Genomic DNA, 24,054 nt, shown 5'->3' with positions numbered 1-24,054 from the left:
CATCCTTGGAAGGTTTCCTGCCCAGCTAAAAGGGCTCTTTCTAGCGCCTAAGCCACTCCTTCAAGCTGGAGCTCGGCCAGAGGAGGTGGCATGCATTGCGAGGGCAGGCCATGGGCACGCAGGGCTTGGCACGGAGCCCTGAGCTGAGCACAGAAGAATGAAGCTGCAACCTGTTTAGGAGCTAGGGAGCTGAAAGGAGCCTGGATCGGTTTTTAAAAGCAGGATTTCTGCTGTCATGGAGGAGAGCTGGGAATGTGTCATAGCCATCGAGATGCGAACTGGGTGCTGGGGGTAGAGTGGGGCTAGTAGTAGTTTAATTTCAAAAGCCAACCGCATGCAAAGCACTTACTTATTTATTAGGACTTCCCCGTTTATTTTGAGGGAGAAGTTTGTGTTCTCATGCAGTGAGTAGATGATTCCAAGAATTGCAAACCTCAGATGAACACCGCAGCTCTTCGTAATTCCAGGGAGGAGTGTTCTGGGAAGCTCGTAAAACAGTGTGGAGTATTGAACTGTCATAAATAATATAGTTTTTCTTTTTTTTTTTTTTCATGACAGCACCTAGTTTCACATTGCACAGATTGTACCTCTCATCCCACCACCCACCTCTCAAACAACTGCCACGTTTGGAAGAGAGGGGATTTGCACTTAGCCTCTTTTTCTCTGCGAGCACAGCTATGGGTGGCAGATAGGTAATCTCAGCAGGACCCATCGGTCAGGTTAATTTTTTGCCAAGCCACCACTGCTCCCAGCATCCAGCCGTGGTGCTGGAGGAGGGCTGGGAGCTGTGCAGCACCTGCCTGAGGGCGCAAAGGGGCCGTGGTGGCAGTGGCCAGGCAGCACGGGCAGGAGGATTGCAGCTTGGCAGAGCTCTCCCTGCAGCCACAATGAAGTGGTGTGCAGTCTGGGGGGGGTGTCCGAGGGGGGGGAAGGAGAGAACACAGGGGAATTGCTAAAAAGGGAAATGTAAAACAAAGAGCCGAAGTAAAACATAGTTAAAAAGAAATAGATGGAGACAATAAAGAGGAAGCTAAGTAAGGAAAGTAGGGGAAAATGACCTCATAGACGGGAGCACAAAGTAGGTAGATTGCTGAGTTCATTACTCTGTATTGAGGGAAAAAGTGGAAGAAGGGAGAAGAAAACAGGAGAATTTTAACAAGAGGAAACAGAAGCTTTTTTAGTATTTTTTCTCTTAATGTTTTGGCAGCAATGTGTACTAGTGTGATTTGTGTAATGGCACTCACAGATTTGGTGTGGTTTGGTGGAGGAAAAAAAGCAACAGTTTTTACTTGGGACACCGCTCCCAGGTCTATGAGGTACTGACCATCAAGGAGGGGAATGAATAAATGCACGTGTGTGTATGTTGTCTTATGTTTGTTTTCTTCCCACACCCTCCTTTTTCTTTTCTGGATTTCTTATGTGTATTTTTAAAATCTTTTTTTCTATAATCTAAATAATAATTCTTAGAGGTGCATAGCATGTGTGTAGCTTTCACGCTGCTTTTGCAGTAGAACAGGAGGAGGAATGGCCACCAGTTCTCCAAGTGGATACACTTAAAATCTAACATTTGATACACAAAGCCTAGAAACTAGATTTCTTAAGATGTCACCAGAAGAGGGAGTGTGTAGCACCTTGTATATGGTGAAAATAAATGTATTGATGAGTAAAATCTATGAGGAAGATAAATATGCCATGAAATTGTACATAAGCGTGTGATGCTGTTGTTGACTGGATGGTGTTATCTGTTTCAAGCAGTAACAGCCAAAATACCTACAGCAAACCCTGTTATCTGCTGTTCATGGAACAACATCCCGAGGTACTGCTGGTGTAGAAAATTGAGATGTTTACCCTATAACTTACATAGATGTTCCTTTGCTTGTGCAGCAGAGCAACAGCTTAATCCTTTGAACGACAGCCAAGTGATGCAGGAGGAGAAGCCATCAGTGCCTAATACATAAGCTCCCAATAAACTCGCCTATTCTGCTCCCACGTAAACATTCTGCGATGTCTGAGGGAGCTGCTGGCCACAGAGATTACAACTGCATTCTAACTAGTTTCCCTAGGTTGTGCCAGAGAAAGACGCAGCATCATCAAGAGCCTCTAGTCCTCTTTCCTGTTCTCTGTTCCACCAGTAATGAGTTGTCACTGTTGGCATGAAACTCTCGCTCTTCCTGCTGGTTTCTAAAGGATGCAATTGGACAAGGCTCCAGGAGAGTTAAAGCACTTTCTACATAACTGGGTTTTTCTTCCCCATTTGGTAAGATTGTCAGAAAATCTTTCACTCAAAATTCTATATATAGTAGCTTCCCCAAGGAAGCCTTCCCTTTTAGCCAGATGATCCTCTAATGTTTCTACCCCGTAGGAGTTTCTTCCTCCTCCGGGCAGGAGTTGCATTGTGCTGTCTCCTCTGCCTGTGACCCTGCAGGTTCCAAAGCAGCTGCTTGTCGTGTCTGGCAGCCAGCAGAAGCCCTCGCTTCTGTGCTGTATTGCAGCTAATCCTGTGGGTTAGGTGGATGATGTACCCCTTAAGCCTTTGCAACTTGGGGTCTGAAGCTTTCCAGTGTTGGTGCTTTTATTTGTAGAGCTGCATTTGAGCGGATCAGAAGTTTGGCTTGGTGTATCTGGATGGTTTTAAAAGCTATTTGTAAGCGTCTGTAGATACTCACGTGGAGTTCATGACTTGTCTCCTTGCTAAGAGGAAAGCTGGCTGTGCCTCCTTTGTTACCACATGGCTAAGGCTTTGTTCGAGTTAGGCTAAGCATTTTGGTGTTCCTATAACTGTCAGCTGTATTAGGGTGAGCTTAGTGAAGTAATTGTTTTCATTTCTTCCGTATGTCTAGATCATAATGAGAAACCTTACAGTACCACTCTGGCCCTTCTCATTATTGGCGTGGGACTTGTTTTCTTCAGTTTGGTTTTGATTTACAGTCTATGACGAGCCACTCGTAACCATATATATGCCTGGAAGTGTGCCGTGTTGGCCCTCTCCTGCTCTGTAAGGTCAAAGGAAAGCCAGCTTCTGGAAATACTGATGACTGCTTTGATAGCCACAGAAATGTTATAAACCCATACACTCAGGTAGTATTGCAAGGTGTGATGGTCACATCTCAGTTGTCACAGAATGAGAGTGACAGATGGCATCACAGTTTTGGTAGTGACCAGTTCCTTTTTCTCTCCAGCCAGCTTTCCATGGGATTGATCAATATTCAGAACAAAGATGAGTACTGACGTTTAGGACCGTACCCATCGCTTTTTTTGTCATCAGGAGGTAGCGGGGGCAGCTGGATGCTTGACAGCTACTTAAGATGAACTGAAAGCCCTGACCAGCTCCTGGGCTGCTCGCTATTTCCTCTGCCCTGTCCCAGTTGTCCAAGTGGCGGCACTGAACAATAGCTGTGCTTGTACAATTGAAATTTAATGTACCAAATGTCTTTCTCTGTTTCTAATCTGTGACAAAGGCACAAGTCTATACAGAAGGTATTTTCAGTCTGTGCTCTGTGTACACACATACAATATGGGTAGCATTTATTTTTTGTATTTCTGATAGAAGCAAGCACCCTGTGTAAGTGGTGTTGATGCGAAGGCATAAAATGTTGTCACTTGATTGCGTACCGAGAAGCCTGTCAAGTTGTTCTCTGTACTCAATTTGTGCTCATTACATAAAATGTAATCCATTTTGTTTTGGACTCGTTCTGCTTTTCTAAAACCCAAGAAACCTCTAAGCACTCTGGTTTGGAAAAGAAAACACCAGAACTGGAAATCTTGCCAGATGTACGTGTGTTTTCTGCAGCACATAAGACGTGCTCCAAAGCAGCAGCTGTGCCAGATGAAAACACGCTGATTTCCAAACCCCTTGCCCCACGGTTCCGGAGGGCTGGAATGTCATTCATGATGCTCCTTCAGGGTGCTTCTTTCCAGCTTTGGGGGAAAAAAAGACACGCAAGACTTCAGAGACAAGTCAGTAGCAGTATGTTTTATATAATCCTGCTGCTCTGTATGCTGAGGTTGCTTTCAGGGTGTCACAGCGTATGGCAGGGTTCATTCGGTGCCTCCCCCCGAGCAGCACCGTGGGTTTTCCGAGTAACCACACAGGAGTTCTCAATTGACCAACTTCAAGAAGTTTGGTGCTGGCTCAAGGCCTGTCATTCTCTTCCTTCCAGGAAGAATAATAATAGTAACCAGTAACCAAACAATCTCTGTGAAACAAAATATTTACAACAAAATCATTTTAGAATGTCCTCAATGTAAATCTAAGCAGGCTGCAGTGTAAGCAAGCCCAGTTCATGCCGTCTTGATATCAATCAGATGAAATTCCTTGGAAGTCCAAATTTTTACGTATCCTTCAAAACTTTTAGGATCTAGTCAAAATAATCGTTACCGCAACTCCTGACCCGGTTCTTTGTCATTGCCAGCTGTTTAAAAGTTGCTCTTGCCTGTAGCCCTTTCCCTGTGATCAAGTCGCTTTTTAATACGTGCTAGTCCTCGCTCTGTTAATTGCTAGCTTTGGCACAATAAGGCATGTGGTTTGTGGGGCTGTCAGGTCTCTGAACTGATCATTTTGCTCTTTGTTAGGAGGAGAGCAGATGGTAGGAAGGCTCGAACCGAGTGGTCGGGATTGGGGGAGAGGGCAGGCACACTTTTTGCTGTGGCAGGACGAGCTTGCGCCAGCCAGCTCAGAGTGATTGTGAAATTGGTGCCTGAGATTGCTGAATTTTTAGAAAGGATAAATGAGTTAGTTCGTGTGCAGTGCAGATAATGAAGCCTAGTCGTCGCTGCCTTTGTCCTGTGTGTATTTTGCCATCACTTGCCCTCCCGTTGCAACACCTCCTGCCCCATGCGTGCACACAGTGTCAGGTTGCACGTTCTGTTTTGCATTTTCTTTCTTTTTTTTTTTTTTTTTTCCCACCAGTTTAATAAGACATTTGCATGCCAGGATCTGTGGGACCTGTGTCGGTAGTGGAGATGCTGGGGAGCACGTCAAATCCAGCTCTCAGTTCTTGATAAAATGCATTTATTTTAAAATACAGAACAGAATGCTAAAATGTGGACAGTGGAAGGAGAAATGGCAGAGTGGCATTTGCCTCGCTTTACAAGACCAGATGTGAAAATGCAATGTAAATTAAAGTTAAAATCCTTCAGCCAAGCTGAAGAAGTATTTTCATGGCAATGCAAGATATGCAGAACATTTCAGGTTGTAGCATGATTCGGGAGGGGGCTATTTTTTAAGGTTCTGCAGTACTCTTCCATGCTGGATGTGTGTGCTCAGTGATGGCATCACACGTGGTATAAATACTTTACGTTTCTGTTCAGTGAGTGAACGTAGAAAGGTGTGGTTAACACATTTCCAGTTGTCCTTCTCCTGGGTGATTTTGCAGCAGCAAAGACCTGGAAATTTGGTTCCTGATGTCCAGCAAGCCACCCTGGGCTGCTGCCCTCCCTGCAGGAGGCTGACGCTGTGAGCTAGCAGGCAGCAGTGCATGCCTCTCCACAGCCGTCTGTGTGTTCAGGCAGGTGGCTGGATGTGCATGAGGCATCCTTGCAGCTTTCAGGGCTAATTTTAAGCCTCTGAACTTGGATATTCACTGTTGATTTCAGTGTTTGTATTGAATCAAATGATGTTGCTTCGTTTGTGTTTTTTTTTTTAAATGACTTTTAAGTGGAGTTGCTAGAAAACAGAACTTAAAACCTTTGTAATATTTAGACCAGGAAAATGATTTTAGCATTCCCTTGCCTTTTATAACAGGCTGCTTTTACTTCAAGTAAAATTCCTGCTGCATTTGTCAGAATACACATTCCGACTTGTCGTTTAGCTGTGCCACACGCGTCAGTCTGCTTCAAGGTGAAATCCTATGAATGTTTACTGTATAAAGTCGCTCAGAAACCTTTGGTCCTTGGAAAACAATAAAAACACATGCAAAGATGGAGACAGCCAGCATGTATGCTGTGACATAGCAAAGCCTAAAACCCCACTGCATTTTCTCAGAAGTTGTGTGCCATCCGATGGGCCATCACAGTTTCCTCTCGGTGTGAATGTTCCATCGTGCCTCTTGCTTCCATCCCGGCCCTGCTCTGACACCCAGCTGCTGGGGTTTCTTAGCGATCAGACTCTTTGTCCTCGCTCTAACTCAGAAGGAAGACAGCTTACTACACTGTGCAGTACTGGAATTAAAAGGCCTGGTCCTGGTCGGTTTATTTGTGGAACAAGCAACCAAGTAAAAGTTACCCTCTTGGTCCCAGAATGAGAATAGACCAAATCAAAGGCTAAGGAAGGATAAATTCCAGTTGGTAAGAAAACAAACACATCAGTGCTGGTTTCCCACATGGTAGTTTCAAGTCAAGAATTTTGTGAACCACTAAAAGCTGTTAGGGACTTACCCGGCTTTAATTATAGGCATCACTTAGAATAGCATACAATAAAAACAAATCCTCCAAAAGCACGCGTGACTGGTGCTAATTTTGACAATGGAAGGAGATGTTTTTAAAACAGCGCGGCCCAAGGAGCTGTCTGTGTGTCCCTGAGCTGCCCTTTACTAGTGGATGGGCGATGGGAGCTGTCAGCTTCTCTTGAAATTCAGAGCGAAAGGGGAACTGATGGCTATCTCAGAGCCTCGCTGCAGAGGCATGGGAAAGCTGCTATTTGAGCAAAGTGTTTGAGGACGCAGTATGCGTTTCTCAGCTTGTTAATCGGAGGTGCAGTCTCCGGGCGTCTGTGTGCTCCTTTAAAAAAATAAAAAGCAAAAATAAATGCAAACCAACCGCCCCTCCTCAAGCAGTGCTCCCTGCTTCTGTTGGCCTGTTCTTTGCGTACGAGCAATGCGCTGATACCGATAGCTGAGGGCTTTTCCTCTCAGCAGCCTTTCTATTTCAGCAGAGAAAGGGTTGCTCAGCTTTAAACGTGACTTCGGTGAGTGAGGAAAGGCCAGAAATTTCAGCTCGGGTTATGGTAATTTAAAACAAGAGCGAAAGCCGCGTGAGCCGTTTCTTCCTCTTTTTTTTTTTTTTTTTTTTTTTTTCCCCTCAGCAGCTCCGCGTTTTGTTTTGCTTTGCCTTCGGCCGAGCGCTGACCTGTGAGGGAGCCCTGCACCCACCCAAACCCTCATTTGGGGGCTTCCAAATCCCAAATCCCCCTCCCCAGGGCCGCGGGGCGGCACGCGGGGGGCCGAGGCCTCTCATGGCGGCCAGGCCCGGCCTGTCAGCTCGCTGTGGCGAGGGGAGAGCGGCCTGAGGGCCGGCCCCGCCGCCACGGCCATCTCCGGGCGCCGCCGGAGCTAACGTCACCGGAGCCGCTTGGCCAAAGTCCAGCAGCCATTGGGGTCGTGCTGAGCCCTTTGGGGAGGGCCCGGCCGCAGCCCCAAGGCCGCCGTGTGCCAGCACCCCAGGGTGCTGCCCCGGGCTCGCCGCCTTCGTGGTTTCCGGAGGCTTCGCCGCGCTGCCATAAAGCTTTAATGGGTGCAGGGGGTTGGAGGCACGGAGCGGTTGTTTCGCACCGATTACGGTTGAGCGGTGTTAATGAGATAAGCTGCAACGAGCCTTGTCATGACTGAAAGCTGACCGGTGCCCACAGTCGTTCTATCAGGGTAAAATAACATCAGGATCCGACTTACAACCCCAAGACATCATATTTATTCTCTTTTCACTGATATTGCAGCCTGGGCAGTGAAGTTCCAAGAGAGTTCAAAATTTGGAGAGGTGTTGGACTTTTGAAGCATCTTTTGGAAAACCATCACAATTTACCTTACCTTAGGTTTGCACCCTTTCTTCCTTCACCCTCTTGAAATGTCGGTTTTAAGCTAAAATCTTGCATTTCAAGACCCAAACAGAAAACTCAGCATTCACCAGCATGCAGAGCCCCAGGCCTGATCCCCCGCACCCCTCTGGCTTCCCCCCATGGCATTTGGGTGCCCGGCCATCGCAGCAGCTGCCGGGGCTCGGTGACACTCCTGTCCCGGTCACCCTATGGAGCTCTGGGCTTGTCACAGCTACACAGCACGTGGTCGGTGCCGAGCACATGGAGGCAGGTGTGAGGAGCCTCGGTTGGTGTCTCTTCGTGTCTTCAGCCCTGGGGTGGAGTGGCTCTTAGAGTCGGCATTGTGGCTACTTCAATGCATCCTCGTACGCTTGTTTTTTTTACTCTTACAAGGCTTTCGTGTCAGGTGGCAGTGGATTTCCCTGGTTATTCATGTAGTAGAACATAAGAAAAATGTGTTCAGTGTCTCTTCTGTCCTGCAGCTGCTTAATGACAACACCGAGGAATCACATTTACTGATACCCACTTCCTTATACTCAGGACTTTGTCAGTTAGGCCATCAGCCCCTTTGTATTTGGGTTCTCTAATAGCTTTTAAGAAGTTTTCAGCCTCAGCGCATTATTTTGTATCAGAGCCGAGTCTGACAGCCAACCTGCGAGGATTAAAGTTGGCTACATGTAAAGGAATAGCTGCAGGCAAAACATTAAAATTCTGTAGTGTGGTGTGAATAGGAGCATCAGCAAGATGAAAGCCAGGCAGGCATCTGAACATGTGAAGTCATACGAATACATTACACCAGTAGCATAACATTATGCAATGAGGTCTTGTAAGAAGCTGTGTTGATCCTGAATGGGAAGAACATGATGGTAAAGGTGTGTCCTGACTGCTGGGCAGCAAATGGAAAATCAGGAAATTATGTGGGTCTTCTTACCTTAATTTCTTATTCCCATGCTCTCAACACAGTTTTCTGTTGAACTTCTGTTTATTCACCTTTTTATGAAACTCTGGAATAATGCCTCGTATTTTTAACTTGCTTTATGCCCGTTTTGAAAAATTGAAGTGTTTCTTTAATGTCACTTGGGTTAAACATACATGAGACTCTTCCCATGAGTTTTCCAGCTGTATTTTGGAAGAAGCTGACCAGTCCTGCATCTTGGTATGATGCTGGGTTGTACGGCCTACCTCTGTTAGTTTATGCTTTTGTTTATTATAATTTTAGTTTCTCCAAAGTTTATTCTAAAGAACAATTTTTAACAGCAAAAGTATGGTTTATTCAGCACCCATTTTTTAATCAGACAGCGCAGGTATTGTCATGTCGTCAACGGGCTACGCAGAGATTAGTGCTTATAGAGTGGACATTATAATCTCTGCATGGCCCGATTACCATCTAAGACACTCTGCTGTCTTTCCGTAATAACTCTGTGATATTTATATTCCCGTGCTTGGCAGATTTAGAAGCCAGCTACCTACCCGGAGGTCTAGGGCCAGTTCCCTGGTGAGAAACCCATGCTCTTGTCAGCCCCTTGTCAAATGGCTCAGGAAAAGTGTTCCAGAATTTCATTCTTGCATGTTATGCCTTAGTCTTTTTGAAATGTTAGGGCCCTTGCACTTGGGTATGCCTGGACAAAGGGGGATAGAGAAAGGTGGAGTGAAGTGTGATATGTCTGGAGAAACCACCAGCCTCTGGCACCTGCTTTTGTCGTGGCCCCATTTTGCTTGCGGTTCTGCTCCATCAGTAATTTAAGGTCCTGCCTCCATCAGCTTTCCCACGTTGCTCTTGAGAGTTTTACTCCTCTCCAGGAGGTTCTGAAGAGCTGAAATGAACCTGACGGGAGTGTCGCTAATTGCAGTTCACCACTGTGGATGAGAGCAGTAAGGCAGAAGGGTGCAAAGCAAAACCCTGGAGCCTTTTTGCTGGTTTGGGCTAACAGCACTGCGCTGGTGGGTGCTTCAGAGGTTATTTCCCATCTCTCAGGCAAAACCCATATATCGTAAAGAGTAATCTTAAATCTTGTTGAAATTGACGGCAGAACTATTCATGTGCTCTGAATACAAGGCTTTGGAAAGGATTAGTAAGAAATATGGAAAAATTGAAAAACTGGCATTAGTGGTGTACAGCGCCTTGTGGGAAGGAAGCGGTGGAAGAAGGGATGCGCTTGAAGGCTGTTTATTTAAATGCATTTCAGTGTTGCTATTTTTGTTCCGTTCTTAATACTGCTACTTGCAATCTGCTCCCAGCTCTCCTTTCTGTGGTGGTAATCTCGGGGGGATGGAGGGTGTGTTTGGTTTGGGGCAGTTTGCTGCAGTTTTTGTAGTGGAGAAAGCCATTTCTGCTGAGTTAGTGTTCTGCGATCAGAGAATTACATTGTCCTGCCTGTGCTGTAGTTATGTTCATAGCATTTAAAAAGCATTATTTAAATAGCCTCAGTTATGGTTAAGGAATTGTCTCCTTTTTGTCCTATGATTTTAAAGCATTAAAATTGGCGTTTGGATTCTTACTGGGGAAAATGAACTTTCTCCTACTCCCTCTGTTTTCTTCAACAACAGCAATAACAATGTAATCCTGCTTACACATCATTTCATACTCCCTTATCTAAAACATTTGCACAGCGATCACTTGTGAGTGGCTTTCACTTCTAGTAAGTAAATCTCTAGGAAATCTTTAAACATAGGCATTTAGAAATCAGAGAGCAATTGCTTTTGCAGTTTTGAAAGCAGACAGTGCTGCTCAGTAACTACTGTAATGAAACAAGCAGAATAATAATAGCTAACACTTGTATTCTGATTCTGCTCAAAGGGATGTGGTTAACTAACTACCCATCAAAACACCTCTTGGGACTTGAGTAAATAATTTCCAAATATTCAAATTTAAACGTTGGGAAATTTCAGAGGGCTGAAATAGCACACCTGATGCGGTGCAGCGAGGCCAGGGAAGAAGAAAGGCAGCGTCCTTCTCAAAGAATAGTTTGCTGGTTCCTGACTTTGCTCTTGTTTCCAATGTTAAGTGCTCTGGTAAACTTGTTTTTAAAAACAAACCAAAATGAAAGCAGAGCAAAAACCTTAAATACATCATTCAAAATGGTCAGTGGCTTTTGCTGAATATAAGTTTGGATTTCATAAGGAACCATAGTTAAGGGTGCTGGACCATCATAAACATGCAGATATGTTTTATTGAGTTGTCTTAAAGCAGTGCAAGTTAATATGGAGGGATTTCAGAGCTGAAACGATACACAAATAATGGATTTTTAGGGTATGCGAGAGCTTTGGATTCTGAATTGTGCATTTGTAACCAAAGCACTTCTTTAAAAAATGAAAATAATAATAATAAAAAACCGACTTTGTTCCCTGTAATTATGAATTTGCATAATAAATGTAAATTCATAATGCACTCCAATTAAAGCAGAGGCAGATTTTATATGCTCTTTTGGGAGACTTGTGTGTGTTTTTGAGATGATTGACAAGGGAATGTTTCAGGACGTCTGGAACAATGAGACCTTACCCATGCTTAGGAGTGCTGGACAGCAGAGCAGGAAATAAACACACTGATGCTTCTTTCAAACAAAGATGCAGAAAACAGATGACATGTGAAGCCTAGTGTTGATACCGTACTCATATGAGAAGTAAAAACATCCTCCAAACTGACAAGTAATTTTGGAGCACACCCAGTCAGGTCTGATGTGTGTGCTTTATTTGTCTTTGGCTTCAGCAAAGGATTTTCTGAGAGGAAAATGATTTTCTGAGCTGAGGGAGTGTAAATGTTTCATGCAGCATCCAAGTTGAAGCCTCCAAAAAGTGCATCAATGTGAAAGAATGTTTTAAAGGGAATTTTAAAAACTGCTCGTTTCTGCAGTTATATTTTGCTCTATAATGTATGATTTGACCTTAAATCCTATTTTTGCCTTAAGGAGATGGTTTTATCTTCTTAGGTAGTGCCATCTCAATGTAAATGTAGGACTGTCTTTGTGAGAACAATGCTGTAGCACCTGTGGGGCGCAGGTGCTGTGTAAACGTGCAGGAACCAGCACCTTTTAACCCTCTGCTAGGCACAGCAAACCTTTTAATACATCAAGTTGCAGAGGTGAACCTGGGCTTTAAAATAGCCTCTTCAAAATTGGTTAGGCATTGCATTTTGGTGGATTTTTGAAAACATCAAGAGACATACTTTAAGTTTTATTGTTGTCTCCTTAATTGTCTCGTTACGGGATGGTATGACTCACAGGCAGTAAAACATTCTCTGTATTGCAACGTGCTGAATAGCTTCAATGCGAGGAAGTGCGAGACACAAGGCTGCAGCAGTATGGCTAACGTGACCGTAATCTATATGAGAGATATTACATAAAACTATTTCTTAGATAAGCACTTTATGCCTATTACTACTTATTTACAATATCCAAGAACTCTGGTGGAGATAAGGAAGACCATTGTGGTAAGTGATGGAAATACAAAAAGACACGTGATGCGTTTGGATGTGCCGCCCTGACTTGCGTTTGGCATGCTGCAATATATTTATATACCTCCTTCGTTAATATTTTTTTCTCCTGCTAGAGGGTTGTGTTTCTGTGAATGGAGTGACATAAGCATGCATGACTCTCAGTCAGCCTGTCTTTGTGGTTTTGCTAACGCTGAGCGTTAAACAATGATATCAGCTGGTTGCAAGCACTATTCTTTTTTTTTTTTTTTTTTTTTTTTGAAACAAGAACTCTCTCTAGAGACATGACAGATTGTACTGGTGCCAATCAAACCGTGGCAGTCTGTCGTGCTGATAGCTTGCGCTCTTTAAATGTTCTCTTCTGCAACTTCCTTGCTGGAGAGAAGAATCTGACTTGGTTTAGATGCTGCCTAGTCAGCTAGGGGTGTAAGTTCAAACACAACACAATTGGATGTGCAGTGACCTCATCCTGACTTGAGGTGCAAACACAACTGATCAGATGATTAAAGGGACATCAGTGGAAGATTAGGGCGGAATCCTTGGTATCTGGGCCCAACGATTAGAGCAGGATAATGAAGCAGCAGTAAGGGAGTGAGCAGCAGATCAAGATCCTGCACGGGCGATTGCTCCCAAGCAGCTGCATGCTGCCAGGGTGGCATCAAAGGACGAGTGATTTGTCTGCTGGGCTGGTGATTGGTTTAGCTCCTGCCTTTCCTCTGTAAGATCTTCATAGACCTGTTTTTTTCTTTTTTTTCTTCAAGTATTTTTATTATTTTGTTATGGTGAGGTCATTGTTCAGCACAGGCATTTAGGTTAGGGCTGCAAAACGGAGCTTAGCTGGCTGCTGCACTAAAATCTGTAGCTGTGGTGAGATCCTCTTTCAGAGCAACTCCCAGTGCGGTGGCTGAGGACCTGAGCTGGCAAACAAACAAACAAACCAAAAAATGCAGGAGAGGGTTGCGTCTTAAAAACCCCTTTCAGAGCACAGGACTTCTGGTTTCCCTGGTCAAATCAAAATTTACTGCTCAAAATTCTCTTCTGGATCTGTGGCCTTCATTCATTTGTTGAAGATGTGGTGTAGGAGTGGCTCTTCTGCCTCCCTGTATGTTCCTTGTGATAGCGTCCACTTGGATTAAATTCTTCCGCCGTTAAGAAGAGTGCAGCCCAACAGTGTGGGGAGCTCCCTGACTTCCAGGCCCCTGGCTTTCATCTGCCAGTTTCAGTCTGTGCTGTGGAGGCATGGTGTCTGTGCCTCGTGATAAAATGTCCTGCTGTGAGCATTTTAGAAATACCTGCAGGTAAAAGATTCATCTAGCTGCCAGGCATGCTGGAATGGCAGCGATCCTGCACATGCACAGAAGCAGAATTGTCAGCATCTTGCAGCTTTTAATGTTCAAAACTTCAGCAGCTACAGACCTCGGATGTTTACCAGGCTGCTGCTGCACTTGTGTAAGTCACCTCTTCTCGCGTTCTCATGTCAAATCTGATCCTTCTGGAGCAATTAGAAGATCAGGTAAATTAGTTCTCCACAATTTCCGTAGAAATGTAATATTGATACTGACACAAAGTAAATTTTATCCCCACTTAAATGATGTTTGTTTTAGTAGGACTGCACTAACTGAAAAGTCAAATAATAGATCACTATGATGGAAAAAAATTAAGTAGCACTTCTGTCATGCTTTTACTTTGGTCAAGACATATGTTAAATAATAATTAGATAATCATGAACTTACACTTCGCTTCGATGCACATGTTTAATTCTATACTGAATAATGCTCTTACACCTAAACTAACCTATGGTAAAACTGTTTTTCTGAATGTTGACTGAAGTTACAACGTATTTCATTGAACTAAACTTGCTTGTGGTTTGAATGGGTGTGCTTTATTTTTAAGGATGGTTCTGCTAGCGCTGGCACAGGTCAGTTTGACTTTTTGCCCAGTACTTACGTAAGAAGACAGTATAAAAAAAAATGGGTTTATGAAACTTGATCTGTACATCTTATGTTTGCTGCCCAAAGCTATTAATTGATGCACACTGAGCGAACACCACGGGGCTCTTCCTAAAGTTTAGAAACTGTAGTGTATTTGTGAATGTATTGCACGTCTCCTGCAAGTCTGAAAGAGCTCAAGGGAAACTTTCCAATTCTTTGTCCAAAGCCGAAACTACTTCTTCCTTTAAAAGCAAACAACAACAAAGCAAAGGCAAACAAACAAACAAAAACAACCCTCTGAGATCTTAGAGCTTAGAACCATGTCAGGCAGGTGCAGTATTTGAGGGATCACTGCCCTGTGTTACAAAAAGCAATCATGGAGTTAAAAAGGAAAGAAAACTTTTTTTTTTTAAGAGTTATATGAAGGGAAGGGACACGGATGTTAACTTTAAAAATCTGAAAACTGAACACCTGGAGGTAATTATTTTTAAATATTTTCAGGCTGAGTCAGAGTTAATGGCAAAGGGGAACTACATAAGAAAGAACATTGGTATTCTTCAGGTATTTTACGAGAGATTAAACAGATCTCACTTAAAAACATGAATTTTATAAAAAGACTGAAGCACTAAACATGTTGAGCAAGCATTTGGCAGGGTTCAGCTGTGAACGGGACCGCTGTTCTTTCCCATGGTCTTCTCCCAGGCAGGCAGGCACTGCAGCAGCCCTGCAGGTCGGTCAGTGCCAGACAGGCCCAGGCAGGTCACCAACAGCGAAAGAAGAATGCTCACAATCAGTTAAAAACTCTTCTTTTTTTGTTGATAGACTTATCATGTGGATCGATAACACAGATTCGTATTTTGCCCAGTTTATTCCTAACGGAGGGAGGCAGGGAGGCACTGCGCTCAGTCTTATTCTAGCTCTTTTCTCCTCTGCCAAGTTTTCTCCAAGGAAGTAACACCCTTCTCTTCTTACCAAAGGGGAAAAAAAAAATCAAACTCCCAAAGATAACGTTAGTGATCCACTGGATTGTTAGAGATTATTTGTAACTCTGTTAGGTACTCAGACTTCAAAATGTATAAATATACAGAAGGTGACAGAGTATTGAGCAAGTTTTCTCATTATCTCACAGGGTAATCTCCCGGGGTGTAGCATCGCTGAACTAATGGCCCCCAAATAGCAACTTATCAAAGCCGCTCAGGGATTCTTGCCATTGCTATAAAAAGACATTTGGCAATAAGCTCTATGTCATATTAGAAGCGTGGTCATTTACTAGAATATAAATATGCTAATGTAGTAGAGAACTCTTCAATGGCATATGGTCCTAAAAATTCAAGGAGACGATACTGAATGCCAGGGATGCCAAGTCATCTGAAACCTTACCACTTTAAAGCAGTTATTTCTTGAGATAAAAATTACATTGCTGCATTTGTTATGTATTTATGTTGGGCATTTCGCCTGACCTCTCATAGCTTTTCGTAAATGCTAATTAAGGAGAGATGATTCTGTAGCTGAAGGCTCGTTAGGTAGTTTATGCCCATTTCACAGACAAACAGAAATGTGCATCACATGGCTCAGTCTTGGAGACCATTTCTTGACTGAAGTTCTTGGCTTCCAGTCTAAACTGTGTTTTTCATCTTTTTTTTTTCTTGTTTTCCCTGAGCTAATGAACATATTTAAAGTGCTTTTTCCCAGCTCTGTATGAAATTAGCTTGCCAGGACTTCAATTCATGTGCCTACATCTTGTGCTGCTTGAGCAGTGTGGCTTTTTGAATGGACCAGAGTGGTTCGGGGCTGATGAAGTCTTGTTCAACAGCTGCCAGCTACGAGTGGAGCCCCGCTCAGCCACCATCTCAGTGCCCTCTGATAGCTGTATTTAGGGCCAGAGGGAAAAAACAGGTCATATAAGCAGAATAGGGATGTATTACTTTACATTTTCCAGAGTGCCACAGACTCCTGTACAGGTTGTGCCAGACATGACTTTCCCTTTGTTGTAACTTGATGAGGAGGCTGCTTCCTCGACAGCTTAAGTAAATTCAAGTCAAAATCTGTAAGCTGTGTCTGGGATCGGTGGTGGGTTTGGGCACCGTTAATGATACCAGGTGGGAAAGAGGTGTTATCACTGGCAAGGAGAAGGTGCCTTTGGTCTTCACAGAGGGATCTGTTAATTCTTGGTTCTCTCTTAGATCCGTGGTTTGCGTGTACTTGATTGCCAGAGAGAAGTCTCTGAGCAGGAGTTGATGACATGCACAGGTCATCTAGGAATCACAGGTGTCCAAATATCAGTGGAGCAAATGGTCAATTACCATGTCCGTTTGTAGGCAGAGCCAGGTACTCCAGGAAGCTGTCAAGCGTACTGTGACTGAGAGTTCATTGTTGCAAAGAAACGTCTTTAAAATGTGTGCTGTTTTAACTGAAAGGGTGCTAAGATATTGCTGTTAGTGGCTAATGGTTAATGCCAGTGGTATAATGTTAATTAAATCATTTCTTCTCCAACATGTTCGTTGATGGAACCTGAGCATTCAAATGTTCAGATATACTTTTTCATAGCAGCACATCCATTACTGGACACAAAACTTAAAGTTTTTGCTCCAATATCATTTTGCCCCCTGGGTGACACGCTAACAGGTAATTGTTACTCCTTTAGGAGATCTGATATTCAGGCTTGCTTGGCCTGAGGATAGGGGTCTCTTTGCTTTGTGCGTCGGAGGTCTGGGTTTGATTCTCACTTTCTTGTTCTGCAAGATGGAAAGAGAAAGTGAGGAGCGTATATTAAAAGCTGAGCTTTAGTGGCTGAGGAATGTAGCTCACAAAGTTAAAAGAGACTCCTGTAACTGACTGGGGACCAACAATGAATGGAGCCTCATGGTTTATAGTGAGGCTTGAATCCTCTCTGCTCCGTGTGTGGCAGAGGACCTCCCAAGCCAATAAAGGAAAAATGTTAATGGAGTAAACGACAACATGAAGTATTAAAGAATTGTTTCTGCATGGGCCGTGGGAGTTTAAAGCCCCTTTTCTTTTCTCCTTTTCAGAAAGAAGACACAGCTCCTCCAGCAAGCCGCCTTTGACTCCTCCCTCCTCTTCAGTATTTTCCATCATTTCATCTTTCCCTTCAAAAAACAAAGGTAGCAGTGGAAGTGGTAGCAATCGTTCATCCAGTGGAGGTACTAGTGCATCGTCATCATCAAATTCCAAGTTGTTGAAATCACCCAAAGACAAGCTGCAGATCAGCGGAAACAACAGGTTAATGCATCCGGTACAGCATAGCAAAGTTCCCCATGATAAAATGTGAGTATACATTTTGACAAAGAATTACATATTACTACATGTGTAGAAACTGCTGTATCAGTAGAATTTGCCTTTGTTTCAGAGGACTTATGCTTTGAGAGAGACCACTTAAAACTCCCCCAGATCTTTTCCAGTAGCGTAGTCTAAGATTATAGCTATACTGATGAAACTGTCGAATGAGACATTTGCAAAGATGCAGCTTGAATCGTTATAAATAAAGGTCATTCTGCTAGGGGGTCTTTATTCTTTGATCCAGTCTGCATATTTTCACTGTAAGTGAGTTTCTGAAGTTTCTGTTGTCTCTGAAATACTTCCAAGGAAATGGGGACAAGAGCACAGAAGAGATAGTGGACATCACAAAAAATGTGAAAACAAATAAGAGAAAGAATAAAAATAATAAAACTGGGAATAAACAACAAAGGTCTAAAATTGAACTGTGAACAGATCAGTGTTGAGTAATATGTTTTAAGTACTTCTTGTAATTTATGACTCATGATACTATCATTTACAATTTTTCCCCTCTTTGTTTTTCATAAATAATAGTATGACTCCATCTGTCAAAGTGGAAAAGATTCATCCAAAGATAGATGGTGCCCAACTGAAAACTGCTGTTGGTCCAACTTGTTCTACTACTGTGAGTTCCTCAATAAAGACTGGCCTTAATTGTCCCTCAATACCAAAGCCACCCTTGCCTTCCCCTGGACAGATACTGAATGGTAAAGGTCTTCTCTCTGTGCCTCCATTTTTGGAAAAGAAACCTGAAGAAAATACGAATAATAGGAAATTTTTACATAAAAGATTGTCAGGTAATTGTTTTTAAATATTTTTTGCTATATTGTTCTTATTAGTGTATGCGTAAAAATACGTATGTAAGATATAAAAGTAAATATTTACTTCTGAAGCTTATTTTGTATAACATTAAGTTGTAATTATGTACATTTATGTACTGGAATTTAAATTTAGCTTGATGTGTTCATAAAGGATGCAATCAACATGAAACGTGTCTATTGCTTTCAGAAACCATCCAGGTGTTACAGGCCTATCAGTTCTTAGTTTTAAAATGTGTTATATTTGAAAACAATTTCCAGTATGGTTAAATTTTCTAAAGCAAATAAATGTCAGTATCTCAAGATGTCTTTATGAAAGCTGTTTTCAATAATTGGCTTATTTGTGCACCTTTGACAGAGAGAGAATTTGATCCTGATATATACTGTGGTGTCATTGATGTGGAAACCAAGAAACCCTGTACTAGGTCTTTGACATGCAAGGTAGGATGTCTTAATCAGAATAAAATTTTGTAAAGTTCACATTTAATTTCCCAGGGAATGTGACAGAAAACTACTAATTTCTCCTGTCAGTAATTGCCACTGTAAATGGTCCCTCTCAAAGCATATTATCTAGGACCATGAAGGAATTGTTTTCAAAGTTAAGCCAATTGTTTATTCAAAAACTTACTTCCCACAGTAACCTGGAGATCTTTATATTTGTGTAAACCTTTTACATGGATGCTGACATGGAAACAATTATGTTACTCCACATGTATGTACTAGAGGGGGCAGCATGTTCTTTTGAGGGATGATCTTTGGGTTACAGACCATGGATTTTTAAAAGTCCATCGTAAGCATTAGAGGCATTACTTGTTTATGTGTGATTCCAATAAATCAAGCTTCCCCCACTCACACCCTTTTCCTTTCCCCCACCGCAGCCTGCAGCAGATACTTAGCAGGTATTTGTGCAAATGCTGGTGCTGCTGGATTTATCTACACAGCTTACTCAGAAACGAGCCTTCTGAGAAAGCTGCAGAGTATGCCTGGAGGTCAAACTCTAAATTAAACTATCTTTTAAAAACTTTAGATCAGTTTAAATGTGTTCTTTTGCTGAAAAGTCTTGGAGAGTAGGGTGTATAAGTCTCAAAGAACGCAAAATCCACATCCTATGCAATTGTGTAATATTTAGCCTTTTTTATGCAAAGCAGCTAAACTGTCGGTAGGGGAAGCATCTGGTAAATAAACCACCTCCAGAACAAAGGTACACGAAGCTGGCACTAATGACCTGCAGGAACTGAACTTGAACACATTGCCCTTTTGGAATTACAGTGGGGAGGCAATCCTTTTGCTAATAGAGAAGGGGAAAAGTTTCAAGACTTTACAGGAGAATTAGAGAAACCAAAATTTTAATAGATAAAAGAAGTAAAAAAGTTTCTCAGCAATCGCTTATATTGCACCTACTCAAAATATTTTTTTGAGTTGCTATTTGTATCTAATTTACATGATAATATTTTTACCTATGAAAATTAGCCAATCAAACCTTTTATGCCATATGAAAATAAGGTATTGTATGTGACTTCAACAATTCAAAAAAAAAAAAAAACCAAAAAAAACAGGTTACACCTATCTCACTTTACCTAAAATTTGTACTATTTATGTCCAATTCTGTGTAGAGTTTGGGATGCTCAAAGTACTTAGAGTTCTGTCTGACTGTGGATTCTGCTGTATTTTTTTGCATTCTGTAATACCTACTCTGTTACATCGGAAGATACTTGTTTTCAAGGAATATATTAGTAAACAGAAGGAAGCAAATAATTTTTATAAATATTTGTAGTGTCTCCCGTTATAAGTCTGAGTTAAAGTTTTAAGTCTGATTTTAAGTTTTTTTGTGTTAAATATTTTAAGTAAAAGTAAATATTTGGTATTTTTTTGGTTATGCACGAGGGTGAGAAGAATAGATACCATATTGGCAATTAAAATATCAGAAACAATGTTAAAAAGATTTGAATTCCAGTCTTAGAGTAGTTTCTTTGGTAGTGTCTTCTTTAAAAAAAGAAAAGGAAGAACTTTGGAAGAAGTTTTGAACTCAAGTTCTGTTTTTCATTATTTTGTATCAGGAAGACATGTAATCATCCACCAAAAAAAAAGTCCAAGTTTGTTTTATAAGTCATTCTTCCATTTATTTACTAAACCACAAATGTGATTATTGTCTGTATTCTGGAGCTCTAGACATGTGTTTTGAGTGTTTAATTTCCACAGATCTAATAGGCTGGGATTAATGATTTATTCATGGATTTGCAGACACATTCCTTAACCCAGCGGAGGGCTGTACAGGGTCGAAGAAAACGATTCGATGTGTTGTTAGCCGAGCACAAAAGCAAAACCAGGGAAAAGGAACTTCTTCGACATTCGGATCATCATCAGCAGATGCCCCCTCTCAGGGAACCACATCCCTCACCTACTAAAACTTCCCAGGAGCTGCACCAAAATTCTCATGGAGTTACTCTTACAGAATCAAAGCCTTTATTACCTAATAAACCCAAACCTCACCCCCCCAGTCTTCCAAGGTAAGACAAATCTGCGTATCCAATAGTACGAAATTAATGCTGGTGGCTTCATCATGTGGATTTTGAAAGAGAGATAGGGATCTGTTGGATGGGGTAGCATTTTTGCTCTAGGCCTGGTGACTGTCTGTCTGCAATTAGCAATTATATGCTGGGCTGTAACTCATAGCAAGGAGGGTTTGGAGTCTGAAATAGCAGAGGCTGACTTGCATCAATTAAAGCAGTTCTGCAACAATTGGGCAATTCTGCTTTTCCAGGGGTACAATAACTCCTGGCCTTTCTCTCGGTAGATGTGTTATGAGATTCTTGAAAATATTGGGCATCAGTTAATGTAAATTTCCTTGTGTCAGTGTTGAAACACCCACAGTGAAGTGCTTGTTGACGAACCTTGCCTCAATAACACCTTTACTGCTTACCTTGCCCAGGCCTCCAGGCTGTCCAGCCCAGCACAGTGGAAATGCCCCTAGCGATTCTCCTTCTGTCCACGAATCCCCTCACCCTCCCTTGCCTGCAGCTGAGCCAGCATCTCGGTTATCCAGTGATGAGGGAGAATGTGATGAAAAAGAAGAGCCTGTTGAAAAACTGGATTGTCACTATTCAGGTCATCATCCTCAACCAGCCGCTGTATGTTTGAAGTAAAAGTTAACCTTGGTCTTTCACTGTCTCTGAATTTGTAAACAAGTAACTTGGGGGGCTTAAGGGTGGTTTTCTATTGTTTGTGGGTGGTTTTTCTTTTCAGATTTTAAGGAAATTATTTTGTTGGCTAATCAATAGTGATGTTATCAGTGTATTTGCAAAGTAAACATGCCAAAAAATATGTTTGGGCCTCCCTGCTGCCATACAAAAGAAATGAAATTGCCAGAGTACTGAAGATGAAATTGGTATCTGCTCTATAGGGCTGTAGTTTTGGGGTAGGAAGGCATATGAGATTTCCAGGAAATAACAGCTGTGGAATAAGGACATGCAAATACTGCCTTTTTAGTGAGATTTTGTTACGAGACTTCTTTTTCCCCTGACATTTTTACTCAAGGTGCCAGTTGTTGCAGTGAAGGTAGCGATAATGTGGTTTTAAATATTTAAATCTTGACAAAAGCTGGCATATATGGTGTACTTTTTTCAAATACAAAATATTGAAATATTTCTACATTTTGCAAAACTCGTAGATTCATTTTTTGAAGTATCAAATACTTTTTTATCATTGGAAGTTGTTTCTTGCATTATGCTAACTGACATCTTTCATGTGAGCCTGATCTATTATCATTGCCTTCAACAAAATGTTAACAGGCTACTTGAAGGAGTGAACCATAAGGTGCAGTAGATGAACCTTCCCTCTAATTTCTGTCTTCTTAAGCCATTTACTTTATCTAAAAGCCTAGCCTTCCTTTTTTTTTTTTTTTTTTTAAACTGGCTATGAGCAAATAGCTGACAGCTTCTCAGAAGGGAATGTTACAAGTGTGTATATACACCTGAGTGTGTACGTATACACATATATATAGAAATGTGAAATACACTATTGTCCTTCCCTGTTTTAATCAGAGGGATTCAAATCTAATTGCTGCATTCATCATAAATATGGGAATTTCAGATGGGGGAAGAAATGATCCCAATGTACTAAGGCCAAAAATTCAAAATAGTGTTTGTAATGTAGAAATTTGAAATCAAATGTGTATATATATATATATTTTTTATCCTGGGTTTAAACATCTAAAAATCATATTAGTCTAGCATATATATTTTATAAACAAGTGTGTTGTTGTTCAGAGAAGTTGTCACTGAAAGTAGAAAATGCCAATAAAAATCTGTCTTTCCAGTTTTGCACATTTGGTAGTCGGCAAATTGGAAGAGGTTATTACGTGTTCGACAAGCGGTGGAACCATATTCGATGTGCACTTAACTTCATGGTGGAGAAGCATCTTAATTCTCAGATGTGGAAGTGAGTAAAAATGGAAGAGTTCTGATCCTGGTAGTTGTAGAAATATGTAAGGCCTGCAATTCTAGTTACAGCAAAGTGCACTGTCAGATTAATGAAGATCAGAGGTTGATAGTGTATGCTTTACTTTTTTTTTTTTCTCGATAATTAACTATTGGTAAACTATTCTAGTGTCGTTTCAATCTCAATTTACAGTCACCTTTCATCAGTATTTACTGGACTGGGTATTGTTCCAGAGAATGGTTGCTACCTGGGTTTTTGTTTTTCTTTTTACCCGCAGGAAAATTCCTCCAGCATCTAGTAACACAACGTCAGTTCGTGCCCCACATCGGACAAACTCGATGCCTGCTTCACAGTACGGTGTCAGCGCAGCAGGTTTCCTCTTACCCACCACGGTTATGTCATCGCCAGCGCTGGTGTCTCCTTCCTGTATGTCCCTGAACAGCAAATCGGTACCATCACACGGAACTACACTAAATGCAAATCCTGCTACTCTGGGTGCAGTGGATCCTGTCTGCAGTATGCAATCAAGACAAGTGTCTTCATCCCCTTCAACACCTACAGTGCTTTCCTCTGTACCTTCACCTATGCCCAGCAAACCTCAGAAGTTGAAATCCAGCAAATCTTTTAAACCTAAGGAATCTTCTGCTGGCAGTGGCACCTGTAACAGTACCGGCAGCGTCAGTAGCAGCGGCGGCTCAGGAAAGAAGCGTAAAAACAGTTCCGCATTGCTAGCACCTTCTCATTCCACAGAGTCCTTTAGAAAAAACTGTGTGGTTAACTCTGGAAACTCTGGGACCTCCTATCATCCATCGGTGACGTCTTCGTCCCACAGTGTTGGCCTCAATTGTATGACTAGCAAAGCTAACTCTGTTAGCCTCAAACATGACCAATCAGGGAGGGGTCCTCCTACCGGGAGCCCTGCAGAATCGATAAAAAGAATGAGTGTGATGATGAACAGCAGCGATTCCACTCTTTCCTTAGGGCCATTTGTTCATCAGTCCAGTGAACTGACTGTAAACTCGCACAGCAGTTTTTCACATTCACATACTTCCCTAGACAAACTAATAGGAAAGAAAAGGAAGTGCTCACCTGGTTCAAGCAGCATAAACAGCAGCAGCAGCAGCAGCAGCAAGTCAAACAAAGTTGCCAAATTGCCATCGGTGAATAATGTTCACGCAAAACACACTGGTGCAATCCCAGGGACACAAGGACTGATGAACAATTCTCTTCTTCATCAGGTAGGAGCTCTTGTCTGGAAGTAAGCCAGTATGAGTGTGTCACTTCACGTGCTTAGATCCAATGTGTTCTCTTAATAAGTAATAGACAATTCCAGATGTTCTTCAGGTAAAAGACAGTTCTCTTATTTATTCAGTACTGTTTTTGAGTCTTTTTATAGTA

General features: G+C 42.1%; 1 protein-coding gene across 5 annotated transcripts in view; it reads left to right on the top strand.

Annotated features, from left to right (window-relative positions):
* Window positions 1-24,054, top strand: part of ATXN7 (ataxin 7) — an 82,318-nt gene that overhangs the window by 52,815 nt on the left and 5,449 nt on the right. For all 5 annotated transcript variants that reach the window (XM_027467756.3, XM_027467750.3, XM_038185728.2 and 2 more), the window contains 7 exons: window positions 17,137-17,392; window positions 17,936-18,198; window positions 18,578-18,660; window positions 20,461-20,726; window positions 21,149-21,347; window positions 22,535-22,656; window positions 22,934-23,894. In XM_027467756.3, the coding sequence (XP_027323557.3) occupies window positions 17,137-17,392; window positions 17,936-18,198; window positions 18,578-18,660; window positions 20,461-20,726; window positions 21,149-21,347; window positions 22,535-22,656; window positions 22,934-23,894 (2,150 nt within the window). The remainder of the gene's footprint in view (window positions 1-17,136; window positions 17,393-17,935; window positions 18,199-18,577; window positions 18,661-20,460; window positions 20,727-21,148; window positions 21,348-22,534; window positions 22,657-22,933; window positions 23,895-24,054) is intronic.

The sequence above is a fragment of the Anas platyrhynchos genome, chromosome 13 (genome assembly GCF_047663525.1).
Source record: "Anas platyrhynchos isolate ZD024472 breed Pekin duck chromosome 13, IASCAAS_PekinDuck_T2T, whole genome shotgun sequence".
NCBI classification, from domain to species: domain Eukaryota; kingdom Metazoa; phylum Chordata; class Aves; order Anseriformes; family Anatidae; genus Anas; species Anas platyrhynchos.
The sequence above is the reverse complement of the archived record's forward strand: the minus strand, read 5'-3'. Positions and strand labels throughout refer to the sequence as shown.